Consider the following 24353-nt stretch of genomic DNA (forward strand, 5'->3'; position numbering starts at 1 on the left):
CATATGCTAGATCTAGGGTTTATAGTCTTGGATAACTTGCATGTACAATAGAGAAACCTAGATCCAAGCATTAGGGTTTGTATGAGCACATAGGATGTTCTTATAGCTAAAACCCATCAGTATTCACTTATGAATATGTGCAGTTTAATTTTATAATTTGTTTGAAAAATGTAAGATTGATCATGACGATAACAATGTATAGGTTCATCAAGTGTCCGTGTACTTGAAGGAAACAGTGCTATGATGAATGTAGGTAATGAAGGGATAGTTGGTGGGGGACGAAAGCTAGAATTACAAAAAATTACTAATAATGGAAAATCAAAGAACATTACAAGATTAAGACTTAATTACTCTTTAGAACGACCCAACAAAATCAAAAGTTAACAACACTTCTTCACGGTCACCGGTATTGAGTTAGCAAATGAAACAAGACGGTCTTATATATGCCATAAAAACATGCTGAACGAATTTTGTTTTGCAAATTATATCAATGATCAAACCCAGCTATTTTGTTGACCAATAACAATCTTTTTCTAAAAAATCCCTAAAATTTACCCAAATTGGTTATAAATTTCAAAGTACTTACACCAGTCAAAGTAGTTAGGAGTCAGTCCCAATGTCATAAGTTCAAGTCCAAGTCCAAGTCAAAGGAATCTTTTGTCAGCTAAACATTTTTTCTAACTTGAGTACATACAATGATGCATATTATTCAATTAGACTATGACTAACATAAATATAAATATGTATACCATCTAAATATATTTTCTTATAAATAAAGATCATGATTTTCTATGAAGTCCATGTAACAGAGTTCCAACCAACACATCCAGACCAGACGACCTTAGTGTGTTAGATTTAAAGGAATCCATCGGGTCTACTTATCCGTACTTCAAAGGTCATAGAGTAGCTTTATTTGAATCGCATATATTTTTTGTTATTATTAAGTTCATGACTTTCGATGGAACCCATGTAACGAACTTTCAACCCAATTAGTCCTAAACAAGTCGACTTTAGGCAATTAGGTGTAGAACACCCCTCGGGGGTTACTTATTCGAATCGTAAAGGTCACATATTAACTTAATAATATTATTTTTATTTTTATTTTTATTTATTTATTTTAATTTATTTTCTAGGCTTACCTCTGTATATTTTCGTCATTGACTTTTCTATTGTGGACATTTCACGGTCTATTACCATGAGAGGATTTTAAGACATTTTTATCGGGACTAATGTTAACACGTAGGGACCCGTAAGTATAGTTGGAAACTATGTCCCCAAGCAGTATACTTAGAAGGGAATGTATAGAAAAGACTTTTTAGAGCGCTGGAAAGTTCGAGTTACTAGAATTTTCTATTATTTTTATGCTTTTCATAGATTAAGTTTAGTTATAACTGAGCATTTATGAACTGTAAGACCTGGTTTCCATAGGCTAACTTATACCAACAATTATGCTTTAGTATTGAAAAATAGGTTATTTTTCAAATACATCATGCCCTCAACGTTGTTGCCTAGGGTCAACTCAGATAATATAATGATTTTTTGCTCAAATTATCCAAAGTGAAATTTAAAGAATGATTTAAAGTTTAGATAAAAATAATAAACTTAACGATAGAATTTCAAATTATCTTTGTATGTTTCATTTTCAATATTATTTTTTTAACTTATTAATCTACTTATTATTTTTTTTTTGTTTTATCAAATAATTTATTTAGAATCAAGAAAAATTTATATAAACTAACAATGGACGAAGAATATATGTGATTGGTCGATTGGGTATCTGTTTCACAGTTCAATGGGCCTCGGCCCAGTGGATAGGGTTTGATGTTACGCCTTACGCGTATAAAAATTGATTCATCTCCATCTTAGGGTTGCAGTACAGCGTAGAGGCGGAGGAGAAGCCGGCAAATCAGGGCACGATTGCTTCACGGAATAACGGTTATCGTGAAAACCTAATCTTCCGAGTCCACTAATTTCATTACTGTGTGATTTATGATACGGATCCCGATCCTGATTCGAGGACAATGGTTTTGTTTAGTTATTTTCTAGGGTTTGTTTTCTGTGTTTCTTTTTCTTTCTGATATAAGTTTCAATGATTCATCGACTCTAAATAAACTAAGTCTATTTATTTTGCATCAAATTTAGGCATAAAGATGTTTCAAATTGATCGAAAAATTAGTTTTATGCCTTTACAAAGTTGTTTCATTTTCATTTTCATCGTAGTTTGGTTATGTTTGGTTTGAAGGCGGACAAGAAAAGTGGAATAATAATGTAAAATTTCTGTATGTGTTGAATTCACAATGGTTTTATATGCTTTTTTCATGGATATGCCGAGTAATTGGATGGAATACATAAATAAATAATCTCTTGGTAACATACTTTTGGTATTTGTTAACTTTCTTGATTGGTTTTATTCTGTTTGCTGCTATTATGGATTTTGTTTGTTCATAAACTTTATTGCAGTTTTGTTATAAGAAATAAATAAATCGTCTTGGTGTTTTTTTTTAAACATCTCCAACCATGAAGAGGCAGCTGAATAACCAATGATAAACCTTTAACATTTGATGGCATCCACAGCAACTTAAGTATGAGTACGTCAGTTTATGCTCATCTGCACACTCATACCATGAGCATATGTAATCTGCATCAATATAGCGAGTTGGTGAATTATTTATGCATATTTATATCACAAGGCATGGCTTTGGTTTTTGTTCTCTTAATTAAGATGAGCTTTCTAATTCTACTGTGCAGCAGGGTTCAAAAGTCAACAAACTGCAGATGGTTGGGGAAATGAAGAATGACTCAGGTTTGGATGTATTCTTTTGCAAGAAGTTACTGTAAATACGTTCAATTAGAATTTTAGATACACAGACACGATTCATATAAAAAAATCATGCTTTGTATTTAAAATCTTTAGAATGCAAAGTCAAATAGTTTAAAATAAACACACAGAACAAGTTAAGTTATTTAGAATCTCCATGTGGTGATGCTAACCACTTAGTTAATTATGTAATACCTTGTGCACCGGTGTTGTCTTCTTCTATGGAGAACAGAACAGCCAAAACCCTAGATTTGTCATTAATCTGACTAGGTGTAGAGTTTTCACATCCGGCTAATTTCTCTTTTTCTTCTTCTTTATACTTCTGAAGTTGTTGTTACATAGAACTCTCTCTCTCTCTCTCTCTATATATATATATATATATATATATATATATGTTTCAAAAAGAGAAACAGTATTGAAAGAATAAGGTTTAAATCCTTTTGTTCAAAGCTTTAAGGTTTTATTAGGATGAGTTTATATTTTATTCCAAGTTTAGAGTTGTGTTTGGAAAAAATAACCAATCTACTGGGAATTGTTTGTTATGCTGAATTTAAATTCTTTGATGCAGGGAAGGTGACACAAGACATGGATCAAGGACACTGTGAATCCAGGTTACTTACTGGATATTTTAATTCTTTTTTGAATGATAATATTTTAAAAATACGGACATCAGAGATTGAAAAAGAAGTTTCACAGATTTGTATATTCTCTAAAGTTTCCATTATTTTGGATTTAATTATTTGCATTCTAAAGTTTACATTTGTTTATATTTTTCAGTACCACTTTAACTTTGGTGAACGATTTAAATAAATTAATGAGCAATGTTTGGTCTATGTCAAACATGCATGAAATAATTTTTTTTAAGTAAAAATTTCATGATCTTTTTAATTCCTTATATTTATTAATTTACTATCAAACAATCTTCATAAATTTGCAATTTAACTGCAAGGGTCCATCTATAATATCAATGAATTTGCTTGAGTTTTTTGTGTTTGTGTGAGGGAGAAAATTGTAAAGTGGGTTTAGAATTGAATCAGAAAAAACTTTGACAAGTGTTGAATTTGAGACAGAGTTGGTTTGATATTAACTATCTTTCTATTTTGCACTTGATCTTTTTATGCATCATCTACAATTAAAGTACATTTGTTTATATTTTTCAGTGTAGATAGCGCTACTTGGGCTTCATTGGTCAACAATATAAATAAAATTAAGAGTGTTGTTGAGTCTTTGTCAAACAGGCTTGAAGGTCTGGACACTTGTGTACAAACTATTGAAAAGGGTTTGAAAAAATATAACCGAGAGCCAGATCCTGAGTTTCGTTTAGATCTGAAGCCTGCTTCTTTGAATCCAATTGATCTTCTACCATCTTTCCCTGACAAGTTTGATCTAAATGTTTATTGTAATTGGGTAAAGAGAGTAGAAACAATTTTTAGCTATTATTTTTTTTCAGAGGATGAAAAGGCCGAACTTGTAGCCCGCAAATTGCCACATGAAGGAGAGGCTTTCAGATGGTGGCAAGGTATCCAAAATAAAAGCATGCAAGTCGATGAACGCCCGTTTGATTGGAGTGAGTTGAAGTTGCTGATTTTGGCTGAATTCGTTTCTCCAAAATGTTTGGAAGCCAACAAGAAATTCAAGACATCCTTGTAATGTATTTCAAATTCAAATTCTCACTGAAAATGGAGTTGCATGTATTTGGAATTTAAGAACGTAAAATGCTGTTGGATGTTTGATTTAAAATATTTGGATTCATCAACTCTTTGTTGCTTGTCCTTTATTATTATCACTTTAACAATACATTGCACATTGATCTCTAATGCCTCAAAAACCTATTGACCTGTGTTAAGTCGAAAAATTCTGTGATTCAACATGTTACTTATTTTTGTGATGTATATTTTGTAGAACATCAATTCTTAATAAGATAAAAGGTACTATAATCACAAAGAAAAAAAATAGTAGCCATAGTGATAGTATATTGAAGATCCGATGGTATTTTTGTTCTTATAGTATATTTAAAAACTTTACAAAATTGAGAAAATGGTCCCTGGCTTGTCGATTTCTTTGGGTAAAAGTTTATTAGCAAAAAAGATACTTATTTGGTGGTTTTGAACCCTATCTTGTTAGTTTTAAACTTATTGAAAATAACAGATTTAAGTTTATCTTTTTACCAAACTACAAAGGTTATTTATGTAATTTTTCTTTTTCATTTTATTGAATTATTATATATTAGTTCTTTTAATTATTTTTTTAAAATTTATTTCTTATTATATTATTTTTTATTGGATTATTATATATTAATAAATCTTATTTTTAATATATTATATTTATATATTAATAAATATTTTTTATTATTATATTATTTTTTAATTATTATTATTATTTTTTTAAATTCTTCTTTGTTTGATTAATTCTTTTTTATTCGATTGTTATATATTAACAAATATATTTTTTACTATATTATATTCATATATTAATAAATACTATTTTATTATATTATTATTTTTTCAATTTCTTCTTTATTAGAGTAACTAGTTTATAACCCGTGAGAAACACGGTTATAAAATTAATTAAATTTTCATATTAAAAAATTAAAATTATTAATCAATTATTTTAAATAAATTATTACGTAAGAGATATTTTTTTAGTTATATAAAATTATAATCGATGATTTAAATAAATAAATGAAGTTATATCATCTTATAATCTGTATTAATTCTATTTTATTTTTCAATCTAATTTTATTAATTTAATATAATTAGAGAGAAAATTTAAAATGAAGAATCAATTATTTATTTAATATAATTAGAAAGAAAAATTTAATAATTAAAATTTGAAATGGATAATCATACTTACTTATAAAGCTAGCATTTTTTCTTAAATCTCATGCATTTGAAACTCTCATTCTTTTTTCCTTTCACCATATTTATTTGAAACTCCCATGACTTTTCAATTTCTTTCTAATAATAATAATAATTTGGTAAATTAGATTAAATAAATATCAAACCTAAATTTTAATATTAAAATAATATCTTTACTTATACTTATAAAATTATGTTTTTTAACTTTTAATATATTATACTTAATTTATTAGTTTTAATCTATTGTTGGATGTAAACTATTATCATTTTAAAAGTATAATTTTGGAACAATTTATACAAAATACTTAAATTATTAATTTAAGTATAACATTACAGGGTCAACTTAAATATAAGTTTTAGTTTAACTTAAACAACCCAAATAATATTTTATAAATAGTTAAAAGTGATAAATTGCAGTATCTTTCTAATAATGATTAGAAGTTGGTTAATAAGGTTAAATGAATATCAAACCTAAACTGTAATCATAAAAAGACTAAATTTCAATTTTAAAATAATATATCTTAACTTCTATTTATAAAGTTATGTCTTTAAATTTTAACATATTATACTTAATTTATTAGATTTAAAATTTTATTGTATGTAAACCATTATCAGTTTAAAGCTACAACTTTTGAACAGTTTGGACAAAATACTTAAATTGTCAATTTAAATATAATATTAAAGTGTATACTTAAATATAAATTTCAGTTCCACTAAAAAAACCAAAGAATATTTTCTAAATAGTTAAAAGTGATAAATAATAGTGATAAATGCAAAAACTAAACTGTAAATAGCTAAAAGTGATAGATTGTAGTGATAAATGCAAAAATTAAATTGTAATATCAAATTAACTAAAATATTTCCTAAAGATATTTTTATAATCGTTAAAAGTTTCGAAATAAGTAGTTTAAAATAACTTACGGTAACAATAGTTAAAAATAACTCTATATAAATGATTATATTATTAGCTTTAAAATAAAAAAACAATGTTTGATGTTTTAAATAATTATAATGATAAAAATTAAAACATTAAGCAAACAAATTTTAAAGAATTAATTATCAATAACAACAACTATAAATAACATTAAATCACATTTTATTTTTAATTGTATTAATGTGTAACTCGCGGGTAAAAGTCATTCAACCGATCGAGATTATTAAGTTATAATAGATGTATATATTATCATATAATTCAAAATAATCAATATATCATATCAATTTAGTATACAAATTATTATATCAAATTTAACAACAACATTATTCTTATATTAAAAAAAACATAAATTTGTAACGACTTCAACTATATAGGTGTTTCTGCGCAACGCGCTGACATTCGCCTAGTCTATTTTAATTTAATGTAATTAAAGTGGAAATTTAAATTTTGAAATGGATGGTTGACAAGTGGCATGATATATGATATATAACATTAATGAGGAGTTCTAATTGTATGCTATTTGTCAATAGGAGATTAAATCTATTCTTTTATTAGAATAAAGATTTTTATTGGATTATTATATATAATTTTTATCTATTAATAAATATTACATTATTGGCTTATTAATTTCTATTAATTATTTTTAATTTTTTTTATTACGTTATTTTTTTCATTGGGTTATTACTTTTAATTTATTATTTTTATATATAATAAATATAATTTTATCAGGTTAAGAATTTGTACTGTATAATATTAGTTCTTTTTAATTTTATAGGTTCCACCACAAAGTCGTCAGAATACGCAAAAGTGCCGCCTCCTATCGTCGAAAATCGACAGGACAACCACCAATCACTTTCATTGGTGGTTCGACGAAAACCCCACCAACTTGTTACATCCAATGCCGTCAATAGCCACTTATGACAACCTCATCGCAATATGTCAGAATCCTCCGTATCTGCCACTAAGACGACCATATTCTGTTACAACCACCAACCACCAGGAGGTCCGATCTAAATAGTCCTCGTCAGCTCCTCCATTCGTTGCCTTCTACCACCTTGCGTCGTCGTATCATCTCGCTAGAAATCTCTGATCATCTCCTACAGTCGGCCATTCTCGATGAAAACTACATTGGTCGACTTCCCACATAATTCGCAACAAACCCTAGAAAACATACAACCTCCAACTGACAATTCGTTACTGACACCGCCATCGATGATGACAATGTTAAATCGAGGGTTTTCAAACCCCCATAGCCACTGCATGTGGTGGCAAGGTTGTATAACACGTTATTCGGTACTCGTTCGACCAACCGCCGAGTAGCTAGTACTCGCAAATACTCGAATTTGGTAATTCATGTAGAAATATTTTTTAAGGAAATTATATATGTCAAAATCATATTTTATTGAAATATATAACAAATTTAGATATATTTGAATACACAAAAACTAAAACACACACGATGATCTCACTTCGTGATTAATAACTAAAAATTTAAGATACACACACACACACACACACACACACACATATATATATATATATATATATATATATATATATATATATATATATATATATATATATATATATATATATATATAGTAACATGCGTCGAAGACGATCCGATAATGATGGTGGTGGCGATGTCCAAAATATGTTATCTTCCAAATAATTAAAATAAATTAGGTGAGGTGGGGTGGGTGAGATGTTTTAGTATTTTTATTTAAAACAAGAAAGAAAACAATTAAAAGAAAGTAAAAACAATTAAAAATAATATATTTTATAAATAAAAGTAATAAATTTAAAGTAATAATCCAATAATAAGAATTAATGCAATAAAAAATTTAAAAAAAAATAATTAAATGAAATTAATAATCAAATAAAGTAATACTTATTAATAGATATATATTTTATATTAAAATTAATATTTATTAATATATAATACTCCAATAAAAAAGAATAAATCCAATAAAGAAGAAATTAAAAAAATTAATAATCAGTTAAAGTAATATTTATTAATATATAAATATAATATATTAAAAATATTATATACATATATTAAAAATCAACACGTCTGTGAACAATGTACTTTTACAATTTCAGACTTTCACCACATCAATTTATACATAATGACTATTTCGTCCTGCGATGTTTTGACCATCTTATTTTGTAATCCACAAACCCACCGCCATCACTTTGATAATTCTTCAACCCCTTTCTTCTTCATTTCGACGACTTTCTTTCTTCGTTTCTGACAGTCTTGGTTTGAGTCTCCCGATGACTTTTCATCCAAGAATTTAGGAATTCAATTTCTCTCACCAAGAACCACCAACGCAACATTGCCGCCACCAAATACCCACCAACAAACGCCTGTACTGTGTTGATGTGAGGAATTTGGTATGTTTTATTATGATTTTCTATTCAATTTCTGTTCTTTCTGATCCTCTTGACAACTTCTCATCCAATAATTTAGGAATTCGATTTCTCTCAACAACCACCGCCTACGTTGTATTGCCACCACCAAACGCCCGTCAACAACCGGTTGTACTGTGTAGCAGTGAAGAATTTCGGTATGTTGTATCTTCTTTCAATTCTATTATGATTTTAGGCTTCAATTCCTCTTCTTTATGATCATTTTGTGTTTTTTGAGCGATGTCTCCGATTTTGTGGGTATGAGGTTTCCGACGATTTCCTGTCCAAGAAATCAGGATTTCAAATTTTTGTCGCGAACCACGTCTGCTATCAATTGGCGACACCAATGCTCTGTTGTTGTATGAAATTTCGGTATGTCATATATTGTTTCTAATTGATTTTGATTTTCTGCTTGATTACTCTTGGTTCTGTTTTTTTAGTGCGCTGCCTCCTATTCTTATTTTTAGGAAAAAGAAGTGGAACTTAATTTCATTTTAGTCGTGTATAATTCAAGTCATTTAAAAGAAAAGAAATCAAACCTGCATCTTTAGTTTTTGACAAGCTAATACATTGTCCATTAAGTGGAGACCATGGTAGTATTTGATGCTTTGTGATTGGATCCCATATACATAAAACCTGTTTATCTGTAATTGTTTGCGCTTCTGATAGCAAGTAATCAAGATTAATGAGCCACATGTTTTTAATTTTCTTCAATAAGGAATTTCATTTAGCTTCTCTTCAAGTGTACATTATTATTAACATTTCAGTCTTAGTAAAAACTGATAAAAGCTTTGGGCTTCCTTTGAGGTCAAAATGGTCAAAAAATATTGATGACTTGAAGCCTAAAGTTTTTGTTTCATAAGCAGCTAAAAGACTTATATTTTTGTTGTTTAATGCTATCTTAAGTCGTTTGTGTGGTAAAAATGATGACATTCAAATGCTTTTTTAGTTAAATAGATAAACTAAGTGATTATATTTTGACAATTGGTTCTTGATATTCCTAAAAGTATACATTAAGCACCAGGTAAAACATTTGAAACAAAACATGGGTTAAGTTTCCATCTTTTTTAAGTTTGTTTCGAGGTCATGGATATCATGATCTCATCTTGGAATATATATAGTGGTTCAAAATGTTTACTGCTAATATTGATTTGTTGCTATTGTATTACATATACTCCAAATATTTTAAAAAAATATTCATTAGGCACAACTGCATATTCCAAGATGAGATCATGATATTCAAAGCATAAGTTTTATAAAAAATTTGAAATCGTTTTTAACATATGAAAAAAACATCACATTCCACTGAGATAATAAGAATCACAAAAAAGTTTATCTGTTTAACTAAAAAAGCATTTGAATGTCATCATTTTTAATATAGAAACGACCTAAGATAGCATTAAACAACAAAAATCTAAATTTGTTAGCTACTATGAAACAAATACTTTAGGCATCAAGTCGTTGATATTTTTTTTGACCATTTTGCCCTCAAAGGAAGCTCAAAGTACTTATCAGTTTTTACTAAGTCTGAGATGTTAAGATAGTGCCTGATAACTGATAAGGAATAATGATTTTTGGATAAACCTAAAAACTAATCTGATAACGTATAAAGTGGTAAACTACTATTACAGTGATGGTCATTGTGGCATAAACTTTTAAAAAATTGGTCCATATATCAATAGTTTGTTACAGTAATGGTCCTTGAGGCAAGAATCTATTACAATAACTGTCCTTGTGGCAAGAATCTACTACAAAAAGGTCCATGTACCAAAATCTGTTACAAAAACATCCCATGTCAATAATTTGCTTAATTTCCCTCTTTTTTCTATGTTTTTTTTTCAACTTATAATTAGTTTTTCGCAAATAATAGAAGTTTTTGTATGTGTGATAACTATTGATTTCCTATTCCATTTTCAATTTTGACTTTGCTCACTTTTTTCCTTTCCAACTCTGTGTGTTTGACATTTCAAAAGCCTTCTCCAAATGAGGACAAGATATTGGATCATAAAAAAATGATAAATAATAGAATTAGAAGCATACAACTATAGATGCATATAAGGAACTAAAGCTACAAGTAGTATTCCTTTGTATTTTATTGAAAAAATGGTTCATTGAAATTCTCCAGTGTAACACATGTGAAATGATAAAATATGCTACAAATCTGGAAAAAAATCTCATACAACAGTTCTAATCGGGTAATTGCATCAAACGTGTGAAATGAAAAAAATTATGCTATGAATGTTTACCATCTTTCTTGGTGGAGGTTATATTGGTAAACCGTAAACCATGTTTTATGTTCAACATTCTAGGTTTGACATTTTCGTCGCCAACAACAGTTATGCTTTGTTGCCGTCTCCAACCGTCTACACTCAGTTGCAATTTGAAGTCTGGGTATGTTGTTTGTCCTTTGTATTTGAAATTAATTTTCTGTTCTATACTTAAATTTTGATTTTTCTCTATTTCTTCCTTTCTACTCTGTTAGTTTGACATTTTAAAACCCTTCTCGGTATCTCATGATTTGTGTTAATATAAGAATTATATAGTTTTTGTGTTACAGGAATTTGATATCAACTCTACCTTGGATCTTCGAAATTGGGTAAGTTGTCTTTAACCCTTTCACTGGATATGGTTTGCGTATATAATTTTTATAGATATTGGTCCTTAATCAATACTCTATTACAATAATGGTCCTTCAGGCATAAGTTTTTATAGAATGGTCCTTATTTCAATTTTATCCTATTCACAGGGAGTTTTAGTTGAATTTATAACAATGTATCCATGGATTAATACAATCATAGAGTAGGCTATTAATCTCTTCTAAATATTTTTAAAATATTCTCCAAAAGTTAGTTACTAATCATAATAGTTAGTTTCAAATTTACTTTTTAGAATCTAATTTTCCATATGGATTACATATAAAGTATGTTAAAAGTCGATGAAATTTGGATTTCCATTTTAGTAAATGCCTTCTTGTGATGCCTCCAAAATAGTGACAAATGGCTTCTACTTCCAATACAATAGTTCCCCGTCGTTCATGCAGGAGATCACTTTTAAAAGAGATACCAACATTGCCTGTATATTACGACTATTGGAATTGTTCCTGTGTGTGTGAGTATTGTGGGGTGTTTTTTTTGGTATCATGAGAGAGTATTATATTTATCCCATGCCAATCATCCGCGATATACGAAATGTTGTAAGTCGGGAAATGTTGTTCTTCCCTACCCTCTTCGCCCGCCTGAAATGCTTATGCAATTTTATGAAGATGATCACTTTATGCATAACATAAGAGCATATAATTCCATGTTCTCTATGACGTCTTTTTGGTGTAAAGGAAGATCACTCAATCAACAAAGGTCGTGCACCATATGTGTTTAAGGTCAGTGGTTAGATTTACCATTGGATTGGATCCTTTTGTCCTCAAGACATTCATCAACCCCGATTTCCACAGTTGTATATGTGTGATACTGAAAATGAGGTTGCTAATAGACTTCATTATTTTCATGGAGAGGGTGAAGTACTTTTTTCTACAAATGTTGTAGATTCATTAAGTCACATGTTAAACACACATAATGAGTATGTCCGTACATTTAAGACTGCGAGAGAAATAGCTCAGTCAATGAATTTAGATTCATATGGTGTACTGTTATTTGGTTATGTGCCTGACAGAAGATATGGGCCACCGGCCCCTGGAAGTTTGGGTTGTATTGTTTGTGGTGATGATGTTTCTGGGGCTGTTTATGACATTGTTGTCCATTCAAAGTCTAGGTCAGATATGCGAGTTAGTAAGCTACATCCGACTTATATGGCTTTGTAGTATCCATTACTATTCCTGTATGGTGAAGAAGGATGGTCTCCCACCTTGCATTTAAGTATTGACTCTAATAGAAGTTTAACAAATAATATGTATTACAGTTATCAAATTCATGATCGAAAAAATTATTCTCTTATTTTACATGCACGCCGCCTTTTCCACCAGTATTTGGTGGATGCCTATACTTGCATTAAACAATCTAGGCTTGAATTTATTGAACACCATCAACAACAATTGCGTTTAGAGTACATTAACATTATATATGACGCTTTGTCCAAAGGTGATACGGACAATCGTGTCATTGGTAAGCGTGTCTTTCTACCTGTAACTTTCGTAGGGGTGCCTAGGTATATGTATAAACACTATAAGGACGCTCCAACCATATGTAGGGTTCATGGTAAGCCACAATATTTCATCACTTTCACTTTCAATGTTAAATGGACTGAGTATAAAAGATACATGGATGTTGTTGGTCAGCGTGATATTCAAAACATACCAGATATCATTGCACACATCTTTAAGATTAAAGTTCATGCTTTTATTAACTTCCTTGAAGAAGACAAAACTTTTGGAGATGTTAGTGCATGTACATTTCTAATCACTTATTTCATTCTTCTTCTTCTTATTTTTTCCTTCTGTTCCTTTTATGGTAAATTTTTATTTACAGATCTTACACCATTGATTCCAAAAAGGGGTTTACCACATTGTCATACGTTATTGTGGGTTGCATCTCCCTTTAAAATACAAGAAGGTGTAGATATTGACAAATACATAACTGCTGAGCTTCCCGACCCCATACTCAAACCAACACTATATAGGACTGTTACTACATGCATGCTACATGGTCCTTGTGGTTTATTGAATATAGGTGCCCCATGTATGGTAGATGATAGATGTGTGAAACGGTTTCCAAAACTATTCAAATCATTAACAACTTTCGATTAAAATGGGTATGTGCATTATAGAAGACGTGTTGGATGGTATCATGTCTTACAAAGTGGTGTTGGAACTGATAACGGGTATGTGGTGCCATACAACAAACGTTTGTGTAGTCGATTTGATGCTCACATCAATGTAGAATATTGTGGTTGGAATATGATGATTAAGTACTTATTTAAGTACATTTCAAAGGGTTTTGATCGTGTTCGTTTCACTCTTCAAACATTAGAGGCGAATACCACTGCTTCTTCCTCTACCATACCCATCGTTGTGAATGAAATCAAGTTGTTTCTTGATGGTCAGTATATATGTCCACACAAAGCAGCATGGCGAATCCTAAATTTTTCCATTCACGAACGAGATCCAGATGTATAGGTCTTGGTCGTCCATTTTGAGGGGATGAAAGAAATTATTTTCAAAGAAAATAGTCAGTTAGGTTCTTTAATTAATACCCTAGGTTTTGGTGTTACGACTTTAACGAAATGGTTGCACAATAATCAACATGATGTTCGAAGCATTGACTTGACGTACAATGATTACCATGCTAAATATTGTTGTGACACCACTAACAAGAGATGGATTCATAGGACTATCACAACAAATACTACCATTGGCAGACTTGCATATGTACATCCAGCAGCTGGGGAGTTATTCTATCTACGGATTTTACTATGCCATAAAAAAGGATGTAAATCATTCTGTGACATTAGGATTGTTCGTGAAAGAACATACTCAACTTTTCGTGATGCATGTGAAGCATTAGGGTTAATTGGTGACTATAGGGAATGGCTAATAGCACTTGAAGAAGCATCGTCATGGGCAACCTCATCAAAACTTCATTCTCTTCTGTCATCTACTTCTGTTTTGTGAAGTAGAAACCCTCTTTTGTTATGGGAAGTCGCAAAAACTAAAATTGGCGATGACATAACCCACACATTCACTTCCAGTTGTACGGGTCCCGATGTTATTCTACGTGTTGATACACTAGAACAAAAATTACTTCTCGAAATTCAAAAAACACTACTAGCTTGAACGCCTTCCAAATCACTTGCTGATTTTGGATTGCCTATGCCATCTCCATCTCTTATTTCCATTCTCAGAAATCGTCTTCTTCTTGAAGAGACTTACTACGATACACAACTCTTGATTTCTCAGAATGCAACCATGGTATCACACTTAAATCCAGACCAAATTACAATTTATGAAAGTGTTGTTGATGCAGAACAAAACAAAAAGCAACTGCTATTATTCGTATACGGCTCTGGAGGTACAGGAAAAGAATTTTTATGGACGACTATACTTTCATATTTTAGATCCACGGGAAATTATACTAGCTGTTGCAGCCTCAGCCATTGCATCCTTTTTGTTGCCTTCAGGTCGTACTGCTCATTCTAGATTTGTTATTCCAATTGACTTTATAGACAAGTTCTCTTGTAATATTAAAAAAAAATAACTTGCGGAGCTCCTAAAGAGGACTTCTATGATCATATGGGATGAAGCTCCAATGAGTGATCGTCGTTGCTTTAAGTTTCTTGATAAATCACTAAGAGATGTCCTTGAAAATGATAACCATCTTTTTGGTGGGATGTCAATAATCCTAAGAGGCGACTTTCGACAAACGCTTCCTGTTCAAGCTGAAAGTAGAAAATCACAAATAATTGGCCTAACACTACCAAATTCATATCTATGGTCACACTTTACGGTATTCAAATTGCATCACAATATGTGTTTATCCCAACCACTCAATTCTACCATGGATGTTAATCGAATATCACAGTTTGCATCATGGTTGCTCGATATTAGAAATAGAAATATCGTGTCACACCCCCGAAACGGAATGTAACATCCTGTTTCAAATCGATTCCCTAGTCTGAGGTTGTGCCCCGAAGATCGGGAATCATAAGCATTAGGGATTTTGAAAAGGTAGAGATCTAGGCCCATTTGTGTGTCGGTGATGTATTAGAAGTGATCTGGGTGTTCGGTTCGTCTTTTGGAGCGTAGGGGTATTTCGGTAAAGTGTCAGTTTGGGATTTTGTGGAAAATGGATTTTTGTTCGGAAGGTTTTGATAAAGTTATGACTTGATAGAATTGTAGGGCTTCTCGTTACCTTTCCGTGGATATAAGGATCGTCGGAATCGGGTTTATAACGAAGAAGTTATGGCCTTCAAAAGTTTCATGGTTTTCAGGCTTAGCCAAGTACACGGGGAGTACACAAAGTGTACATGGGGCGTACTAGTACATGGGGCGTACCTTGGAGTACGCTGAGCATACTGACCAGTATGTTCATGAAGGTTCTTCGGAGTACGTTGGGCATACACCAGTTAGATCAGAACCCTATTTTTGGGTCTTGGACCCTATTTAAGCTCCTTATCTCATAACCTAACCCTGATATCTTCAGTCTCCACCCCTCTAAACCCTAGAAATCGTTCCTTAGCCCCCATTTGAGTGATTGTAGAGCTTCAAAGTGATTTTTGGTGTGTTTTGGTGCTAGAAGAGGAAGAAGGAACTTCTTGAAGAGTCATTGTTTGACTTGGAGCTTTTGGAACCAAGCTTTGTGCACCTAGATCTACCATATGGAGGTATAAATTCTCAACCTTGACAACTTTTTCATGTAGATCTAGCTAAGTGGTGCATTGTTATGGTTTTTGTCCCTTTGAGGCGGTTCTTGTGAGTAGAAGTTACTCTAGAACCTTTGAGCCTCTTATTTGGTCCTTATTAAGGTTATGTAGTCATAAAGTTTGGACCTTGAGGGGTATAAACCTTCCATGCATGATTTGGTAGTCATTTGATGAAGTTTGGGACTTAGAGTTTAGATTTAGGCCCTATTGAGCTATGCTAAGTCATAAAGTTGGAAACTTTATGACTTAAGAAGTCCCTTGAAATCAGATATTGAAATTTGGGTTGAGGCCTTAAGGTATTAAGAAGTTCTAAGAAATTTTAGGAGTGATTTTGAACTTTTGGAATTCATCTTTGGTGTTTGGAGTTCATTAAGCCATGCAAAGGCTTAAAGCATTCGACTTTAGATCAAGTCACTTATATTTATCCATTTTGAGGTTTTGGACGTATTGGCTTAATGGATTAAGAGATAGGATTGAGAGTTGGTCAATAGGAGGAGTACGCTAGGCGTACAAGCCTATACCTCAAGTCAGCACGCTTAGCGTACAAGCTGAGTACGCCCCGCGTACTCAGCATAATGGGATTTTGGTTTTTTGGCTTCAGTTTGGGCCATCTTCCAGGCTTGGTTGTTTTGGGCGCTGATGGACCATCAGGTTTGGGTTGATATTTTATTTGTGGAGGCCCGTTATGGTCTTGGGCCCAATTTGGAAAATTAAGCCATGGATTGGGCCACGAGTGGTTTTTATCATTTTAGGCTTAAGTGTTTGGATTATTACTTGGCCATCAGAATAGGAAGTGTATCAGATTGAAAATAATGATTGGGGCTCATGACAAGACTCATGTAGAGGTTTGGGCCCAATTTAGAAAATTGGGCCATTGACTGGATTATGGACATTATAGTTTTGGGCTTTTGTTTTGGGTTTGGGCCTTAGTTTTGGGATCATACTGGGCCCGGGGTAGAATGGTTATTTACCCCCATGTATGGATTAAAGTATATAGTATGGGACCCAATTGCTAATTGGGTATATTGATCGGTATTGATAGCTCAAGATATGGATAGGGCAACAACTAAGGATTTCTTTCAGGGAGCTTCTACATTCGAGGTGAGTCTCCTCACCATACCAATAGGTCTAAGGCACCAAGGCCGACCTATTATGCATTATGTGATATGCTAGTTGATTTCGTGCTATATGGTATGCTAATTGATTATGTGGTATGTGATATGCTAGTTGTCTTTGTGATACTTACATGGAAGACCTCGAGGGGTTCCCGGGGCACTTAGGTGTAAGACCTTGGAGGGTTTCCACGGCATCCTAGGTAAAGACTTCGGGGGTTTCTCGAGGCGCTAAGGTATAAGACCCTGGAGGGTTTCCAGGGCATCCTTAGTTAAGACCATGTGAGGGCTTCCATGGCATTGGGCTAAGACCATGTGGGGGTTCCCATGGCACCCGAAGTAAGATCCTGGAGGGTTTCCAGGGCATCCTTATATGTTTGTATGCATGGCTTACATGATTGATATGGTTTATGTAGCTGTTATAGCTAATATGGATTATGTGGTTATGTGGATTGTGTAGGGTATGCTCTGGGGAACTCACTAAGCTTCGTGCTTACAATTTTGTTTATGGTTTCAGGTATCATTGTTTGGAAAAGAAGGGATCAGCTTGATCGCAGCGCACACACCCGTGTTTCTGCATTATGTGATTTTGGGACGAACTCTGATAAATGTTTTACCTAATCATGTTTTTGAATGTTTGGATTAGAAGATAACTGGCTTGACTATAAAAATAAAAATTTTACCCTTGATTTTTGGTTCGTTACAAGTTGGTATCATAACCTTGGTTTGATAGATTCAGACATAGTTTTGGGTGTATCTGAACTCAAACTGAGGATCTGTAAAGTTTTCAAAAGAAAAATGTCTTCAAGGAAAGAGTTTTCAAGGATAAGAAAAGGGTGTGGTGCATGCAATCAGCTGAGCTCAAGTAAGTTTTCCCAGAATACCCACATATGTTATTATGACTTGATTTATGAATCTATGAATCACATGCTAGTTAGGGCTAGGAGAGATGCCTTTATATGTTGTATGAGCTGGTAGACTTGCATGCTAGTGCTGAGTAGTCAACAATAGACTGGCCTGATATGTGATGCTTGTAGCCCTTGAGATACTGGATTCCATGCTAGAATGAGAATGATTATTGATATTGGTAACTACTAAGTTTATGCTTTGAAAATTGTATACGGTTAGGATCTTATAGCCCTAGAATAACTGATTTGGCCTTATTTACTATTCCTCGTATGGTTGTGGTCCTAGGGTTGAGTCTATTATTCGACAGTCTATTAGATCCTGTTATGTGTATAATTTGCATGCACAAGGCAGCCGACAACGAGGGTGGATGTGGACATCATGAGTTGTAGTATGTGATCCGAATGTTTTTTGGTAGATCGTGGGTTGGAGATTACCCTAGGGTAAGCCTAGGATAAGATTAGTGGCAGGAGATACCTGATTGAGAACTGTATGTGTGGATAGAATTGCTTGATTGATGTTTGTTGGTTAGTTTTCCATTGTCCGAATGCTGCTTGTTTTGTGCTTTGTAGGACTCTTAGCAATGTGAGTTAACTACTAAGTGAATATGCTAAGTCACATGCAACATAGGCTGGATAATCTCAGAATGATGGGCTTGAAACTATTGCGCATCTCTCGTATGAGTCCTACCGTTCTAGGGTTGATACTTTTACTCTAAGGATTATCTGATCTCTGTTGCATATGGCTATATTCATGAGGTAGCTAATTGACATTACTGGGAATCTTTCAGCCGCTGAGGACTGGGTGGGTTGGGGAGCTAGGGGGATCCTAGGAGTTGCTTCAGTGGGTATTGTGCTGCCTTTTAGTGGATATTTGGTGCATCAGTGGAGTAGGTGACTTAGAGGATTTAGGAGGATTGCTAAAGAAAGTATGGATAGGTGTGGAAGGTAGTATTGGGCCCGTACTACTAAAAGTACAGGATCCTTACTCGAATTAGTGAGAGTCTTGGAGAATCTAAAAAGTTTATAGGAAGGAGAATTATTGGCTATGCTTGGATCGTGGGAATAGCTGTTGTGCAGAATAAGGATGAGCATACATGAGGAAGGACCAGGGTTTGGTCCCGACTCCGTTGGTGAGCTAGTTAGCGGAAGGATTGCCAAGATTTTGAGTTCGCCTTGGATCTGACTATGTATTGGGAGTAGTTTGTAGAGCATAGGTTGCTTCAGCTATTGCAGTTCAACCGTTGTCGATTGAGTTGGTGAGTGTGTCAGGGTGCAAGACCCTGAATGTTATGATTTCTAGAGCCCGAGAGCGGAATATTGATTTGGAGTACCTTGAGAAGAGAGGTTCAGATCAGGTGCATATATGGGAGGGTCCCGGGAAGAGACCCAAGATTTCGGATCAGTTTTCGAGAGGCCAACAGGGATGGATACAGTGCAGCACGAGCAAGAAACCCTATGATGGAGTTATCGCTCCTGGAGTACGGGTTGCTACCAACGTAGCAGGATTGATTGAGTCAGCAGGAGACATTGCGAGTGGGTACTCGACTTTGGGTATGTCTGATCCGATGGATCGGTGGTGAGGTTTTCGACCATTGTAATGAGGTGAGAGTGTTGTAAGACTGCGGGGTAGCCCATAGCGTTTACTGGTCCACAGGAAGTGGTTAGATGGTGGTAAATTGTATTCGCCTCGGATTAATTTGGTAAAAGGGCGCCTTGGGAAGTGAATGGATCATCCAAATGGTTAAGAATACAAGAGTGTACTTCAAGATTTCCAGAGCCAAGTGATCATTGTGTTTGGATAACTAAGGGGCGCTTGTGTTGTTCAACGCAGGATTTTGGCGGGCCATGTATATTGATGGAAATAGATCAGAGATCCATAAGGTGTAGGAGGGGAAAGAGCATCATTAAGTCCAAGTGGGGGAGAAACAAGTGGTTGTTTAGGCCTAGGATAGGTTGGTGGGAGCTCAGGAAACTCCCAATCTCCAGTTGGCATCGCATTGATTATGCATGGTGAGCAGTAGGAATCCATAGGTGCGACCCGAACTCCTGCGGCGATATAGGATTCGGCTCGAGAGGTGCGATGATGTGAAAGTGGAGTGTGGAAAGGCCATGGGTGGTAAGAATGATTGGAGGGAAGTAGTGGTAGGCTGCAATAGGATCGTAGTATTCTTCGGTTCGAAGTAGACTATTTATGAGATGGTCACAAGCATGGAAGGGGATCAGTGATATGGGCATATTTAGTTATAAAATTCATGCATTATCTTAATACTTTATGTTGATTTTATCTCATTTAATGAACAAAAGATGCTTAATTAGTTTTAATATTTAAATTTCAGCAACAAAAGATATGCTCGGGTGGAAAAGGAAGCGGAATTGGCGATTGGAAGCTTGGATCTTCGATTTTGAAGAAAGAAGGATGTTGCTGGACAGCTTGAACCCTCATCAGTGTTTTGGCCATATCTCATGAACCGTAACTCCGATTGACAAAATTCAAAATGTTCTGGAAACTTGACACAATTTCGGACGACTTTTGTGTTTTGAGAAAATGTTGATTCCAAGTGAACTCGACGAGTTGGGCCTCTACACAATGAGTTGGTCAGAATGTTCCAGATTCGAAGATGCCTTGCCGTACACGCTGTATACGCGGATTATCGAAAAAACTCGACGAGTTGGGTCACAAAACTCGTCGACTTGGCCCTGTTTTCAGAATATATATATATATATGTGTGTGTGTGTGTGTATGTGTGTGTATATATATATATATATATATATATATATATATATATATATATATATATATATATATATATATATATATATAACGCTTCTCATTCGAACCCTAACACTTCCTGGAGGCTAGCTGCGATTATTGAAGATCAGAAAGGTTCTTGGAGCTTTAGTTTTTGAGATTTCAACCTAAGAAGCAATTTAGAAGATATCAAAGGCAAATAACTATTGTTCTTTTCTTAGTTATTACTTGTTGTGAATATGAGCTAAAAGCTTTAAACTTCTGTTTGGATGAGATAATCTTATGAACATGGTTTGATTGAGTGGTTGGATTAATATTGATTTGTTTATTCATCTTGTTAATCTTGTTAAAGATCCTCATGTATTGATGATAATTATTTTCTGTTAATGAGTAAAGTTATTGAGTTGCATGAACATCTTCTTGATTACTTGAATCATATAGTTTTGTGAACACAAGATTGTATGCCTAGGAATAGTGAATATGAAAATAGGGTTAACTAGAAAATGTGTAAATCAATGTGTGAACATGTGTGATGAACAACCACATATGAGTTGATTGAATTGAACAAATTTGATTAGCTAGTATTACAAGTCTTACTTGATACGAACTGAACACTAGGAAACTTGTTAGTTTCATCACTTGATCACTGTTTGAATTAACTTGTCTACTAAAGGATTGGTAATAGTGAACATGAACCCAATCACATTAGGAATCGGTAACCATTGACATATTGATCCATTGCACGTGCCACGAAATCAACCATATGAATAAGTGAATCGAATCTGAACAAAAGTCTCTTTTATCATTGAATCTAGTTGTCCTTTCTTGTTCTTCTTAGTTGTTAATTGTCTTTGTTTGAGTGTTAAATTGATTATTTAAGTTTCTAGTCTTGCAAAACTAGAGAAACCCACCTCTTTTATTACTTGTTTTATTTAGATAATATTAGCATTTATTTTAATTGTTTACCGTTCCCTGTGTTCGATACCCTACTTGCTTGAACTATACTGCTAATCGATAGGTACACCTCCTTTCGTGTGTTTGTCTTTGTGTTTAAGTTAGTAGGATTAAAACTAGTTTGTTTTTTACACACATCAAGTTTTTGGCGCCGTTGCCGGGGAACGGTTCAAATAATTAATTTTATTTGCTAATTGTTATCGTTTTTAATTTATTGATTATTTTTTTTATATTTAGCTTAATTTTTATTTTTATTTTTATTTATTATGTATTTTCCAAATCTCGATGCTCTTGATGCTTTTATTGAGGAAGTATTACAGGAAATTGAGCAAGAAGATGAGGAGTGTGACTCAGATGATGATTTGAACAAGAGCAATTTGAGTCACAAGAGCTAAAGTTACAAGATGAAGAATTTAATCCAGAAAAAGATCTGAAGGTGCTGGAAAGGTTGCTAGCTGAGAGGTCGGACGAAGAACAAGAACAAGCTGAATTGCAGGAACCAAGCTGTGGTTTGACCTTTACCACAACGTGGCCCCCTATATTTCCGGTTTGTGTTTCGAAGCATGGGGTAACGATTCCAACTTTGGAGAAAGTTCTGAAGCGCGATCAATTTCTGATTAGTATCCAACCAGTTCCAACCCTTGTCAAGATTTTTGGGTTACATGAATTAAAGCTCGTTTGACCAATTTTTGAAGCAAAGAGCCAAATTTTACAAATTGGTCCAAAGAAAATATTTAATGCAATAGATGGATTGACATTGACTTTATTAGAAGTTTATTAAGTTGAGAGTCCAGCTCAAGACTCGCACAAAAAGAAGCGCTTGCGGGAGGCAACCCGTCATTAGATTTTGCTTTTCTTTTTCTTTTTGAACTTCTAGTTTATTAGGGTAATGTAGGATTTTAATTTAATGATTGTTTTCTTTTTTATTATTTGGTTTTTGTTTTTGATCTTTGCAGAAGTTAGGGTGAGATTAGAGCAATTTATTAAAGCGTGAGGGAATTAAAGTGACGGGTCAAGTCATTAACGAGAAGATTAGAAGATTTGAGTGATACTTTGAATCTTTGAAAACTGAAGTATTGGAAAAAACACGAACAATCAGCTGCTTACTTAACTTAAAACACAGGTAATTTTGTGCTTACTTAACTTAAAACACACGTAATTTTGTCTTAATTTTAGTGTGATTTGCTTTTCAACAATTGTACTTGGTTTTTGGTTTTTTGTTGTCGATCAGTCATGCTCTTTTAGAAGCGCCAGTTACTCCATATTTGTTTCACAATTAAATACACAACATCGATAAAATTGTGAGTAAGAAGGAGAAACTATCTCAATTCCTTATTATTTCTATCTTATGGAGTATGATTACTACATTTTTATAATTTCTATAATATATTAAAATGTTTGTTAATAGGATGAGTAAAAAACAATTTAAAAAAAAAAAGGAAAAATGGAAACGGGTCAAATGGGTTAATAGTTGCCCAGGGCATAATTGGTTGTTTATGATCTCTTTAATGTCTTTATTTAATAAAAATTAGATTATCGTTTTATTAATAGTTTTTATAATAGTATATAATGCTCTAATTATGACTATCTTACATATATGGTCCTTGTGTTATGCAATTTTTTATATGTTTTGGTCCTCATTTTAGGGCTTCATAACGTTTTGGTCCTTTCCCCATGTAAAAAGACTATTTGGTCCCTCTTATCTGTTGTTTTTTACTAATTATTATTATATTTTTAATGTTTATATTATAAACGAAAAGTTATAGCGCAACTACACAAATGTTAGAGATCCAAAGACAGGCAAGGTTATCAAGGCGCAATGCTATGATGTGCTGCTGCTACTATTGCTGATTTGTGTTGTTGCTGTTTTTGCTGTTTTTTATTGTTGCTGTTTTTGCTTTTATGAATTACAATTTCAGTCTCCTGATGCTATTTCATAGTTTGTAGTTTGTTGTTGGCTCTTTCTATTGTGTTATTTAAAAGTGGGAAATGTTTCTAATAGCTTGTTATTTAAAAGATCAAATTTTTGTAAATGTTTTGGTTATATATCTTGTACTTATGTCGTTTATATAGGTTAATTTACATAATTTACATGGCATGTATAAAATAACAAGTTTTAATACTCAAGCAGCCGGGTACACGGAACCGGAACCAGTTCCGGGAGCGGTTCCAATTTTCTAGGAACCGGTGTAAGCGGTTCTGGTTCCAATACCTAAAACATAAGAACCGCTGGTTCCGGG

The 24353-nt window shown here is 33.1% G+C and overlaps 2 protein-coding genes across 25 annotated transcripts; both read left to right on the forward strand.

Moving 5' to 3' along the window:
• The first annotated feature begins 1845 nt into the window (after positions 1 to 1845).
• LOC145028623 (uncharacterized) lies at positions 1846 to 4574 on the forward strand. 24 transcript variants are annotated; one of them, XM_078977321.1, is made up of 5 exons: positions 1848 to 2047; positions 2461 to 2659; positions 2749 to 2803; positions 3387 to 3429; positions 3979 to 4574. In XM_078977321.1, exons 2-5 carry the CDS (start codon positions 2585 to 2587, stop codon positions 4466 to 4468), a joined length of 663 nt encoding a protein of 220 aa, XP_078833447.1. In that variant the 5' UTR covers positions 1848 to 2047; positions 2461 to 2584; the 3' UTR covers positions 4469 to 4574. The 24 variants fall into 24 exon arrangements, 12 of the variants coding, with proteins under 12 accessions (XP_078833447.1, XP_078833453.1, XP_078833449.1 ...); XM_078977322.1 differs by having other exon boundaries at positions 1861 to 1935; XR_013676118.1 differs by having other exon boundaries at positions 1846 to 2588; positions 2752 to 2803; positions 4269 to 4574.
• Positions 4575 to 9019: 4445 nt separating this feature from the next.
• Positions 9020 to 14642, forward strand: LOC145030538 (uncharacterized). Its single transcript, XM_078978892.1, has 9 exons — positions 9020 to 9180; positions 11332 to 11413; positions 11580 to 11618; positions 12615 to 12787; positions 12935 to 13180; positions 13289 to 13419; positions 13501 to 13738; positions 13799 to 14070; positions 14230 to 14642. The coding sequence occupies exons 1-9, from the start codon at positions 9020 to 9022 to the stop codon at positions 14640 to 14642; spliced, it is 1755 nt and encodes a 584-aa protein (XP_078835018.1).
• Positions 14643 to 24353: the final 9711 nt, after the last annotated feature.

This window comes from Lactuca saligna, chromosome 2, assembly GCF_052625555.1.
Source record: "Lactuca saligna cultivar CGN05327 chromosome 2, ASM5262555v1, whole genome shotgun sequence".
Taxonomy (NCBI): Eukaryota; Viridiplantae; Streptophyta; class Magnoliopsida; order Asterales; family Asteraceae; genus Lactuca; species Lactuca saligna.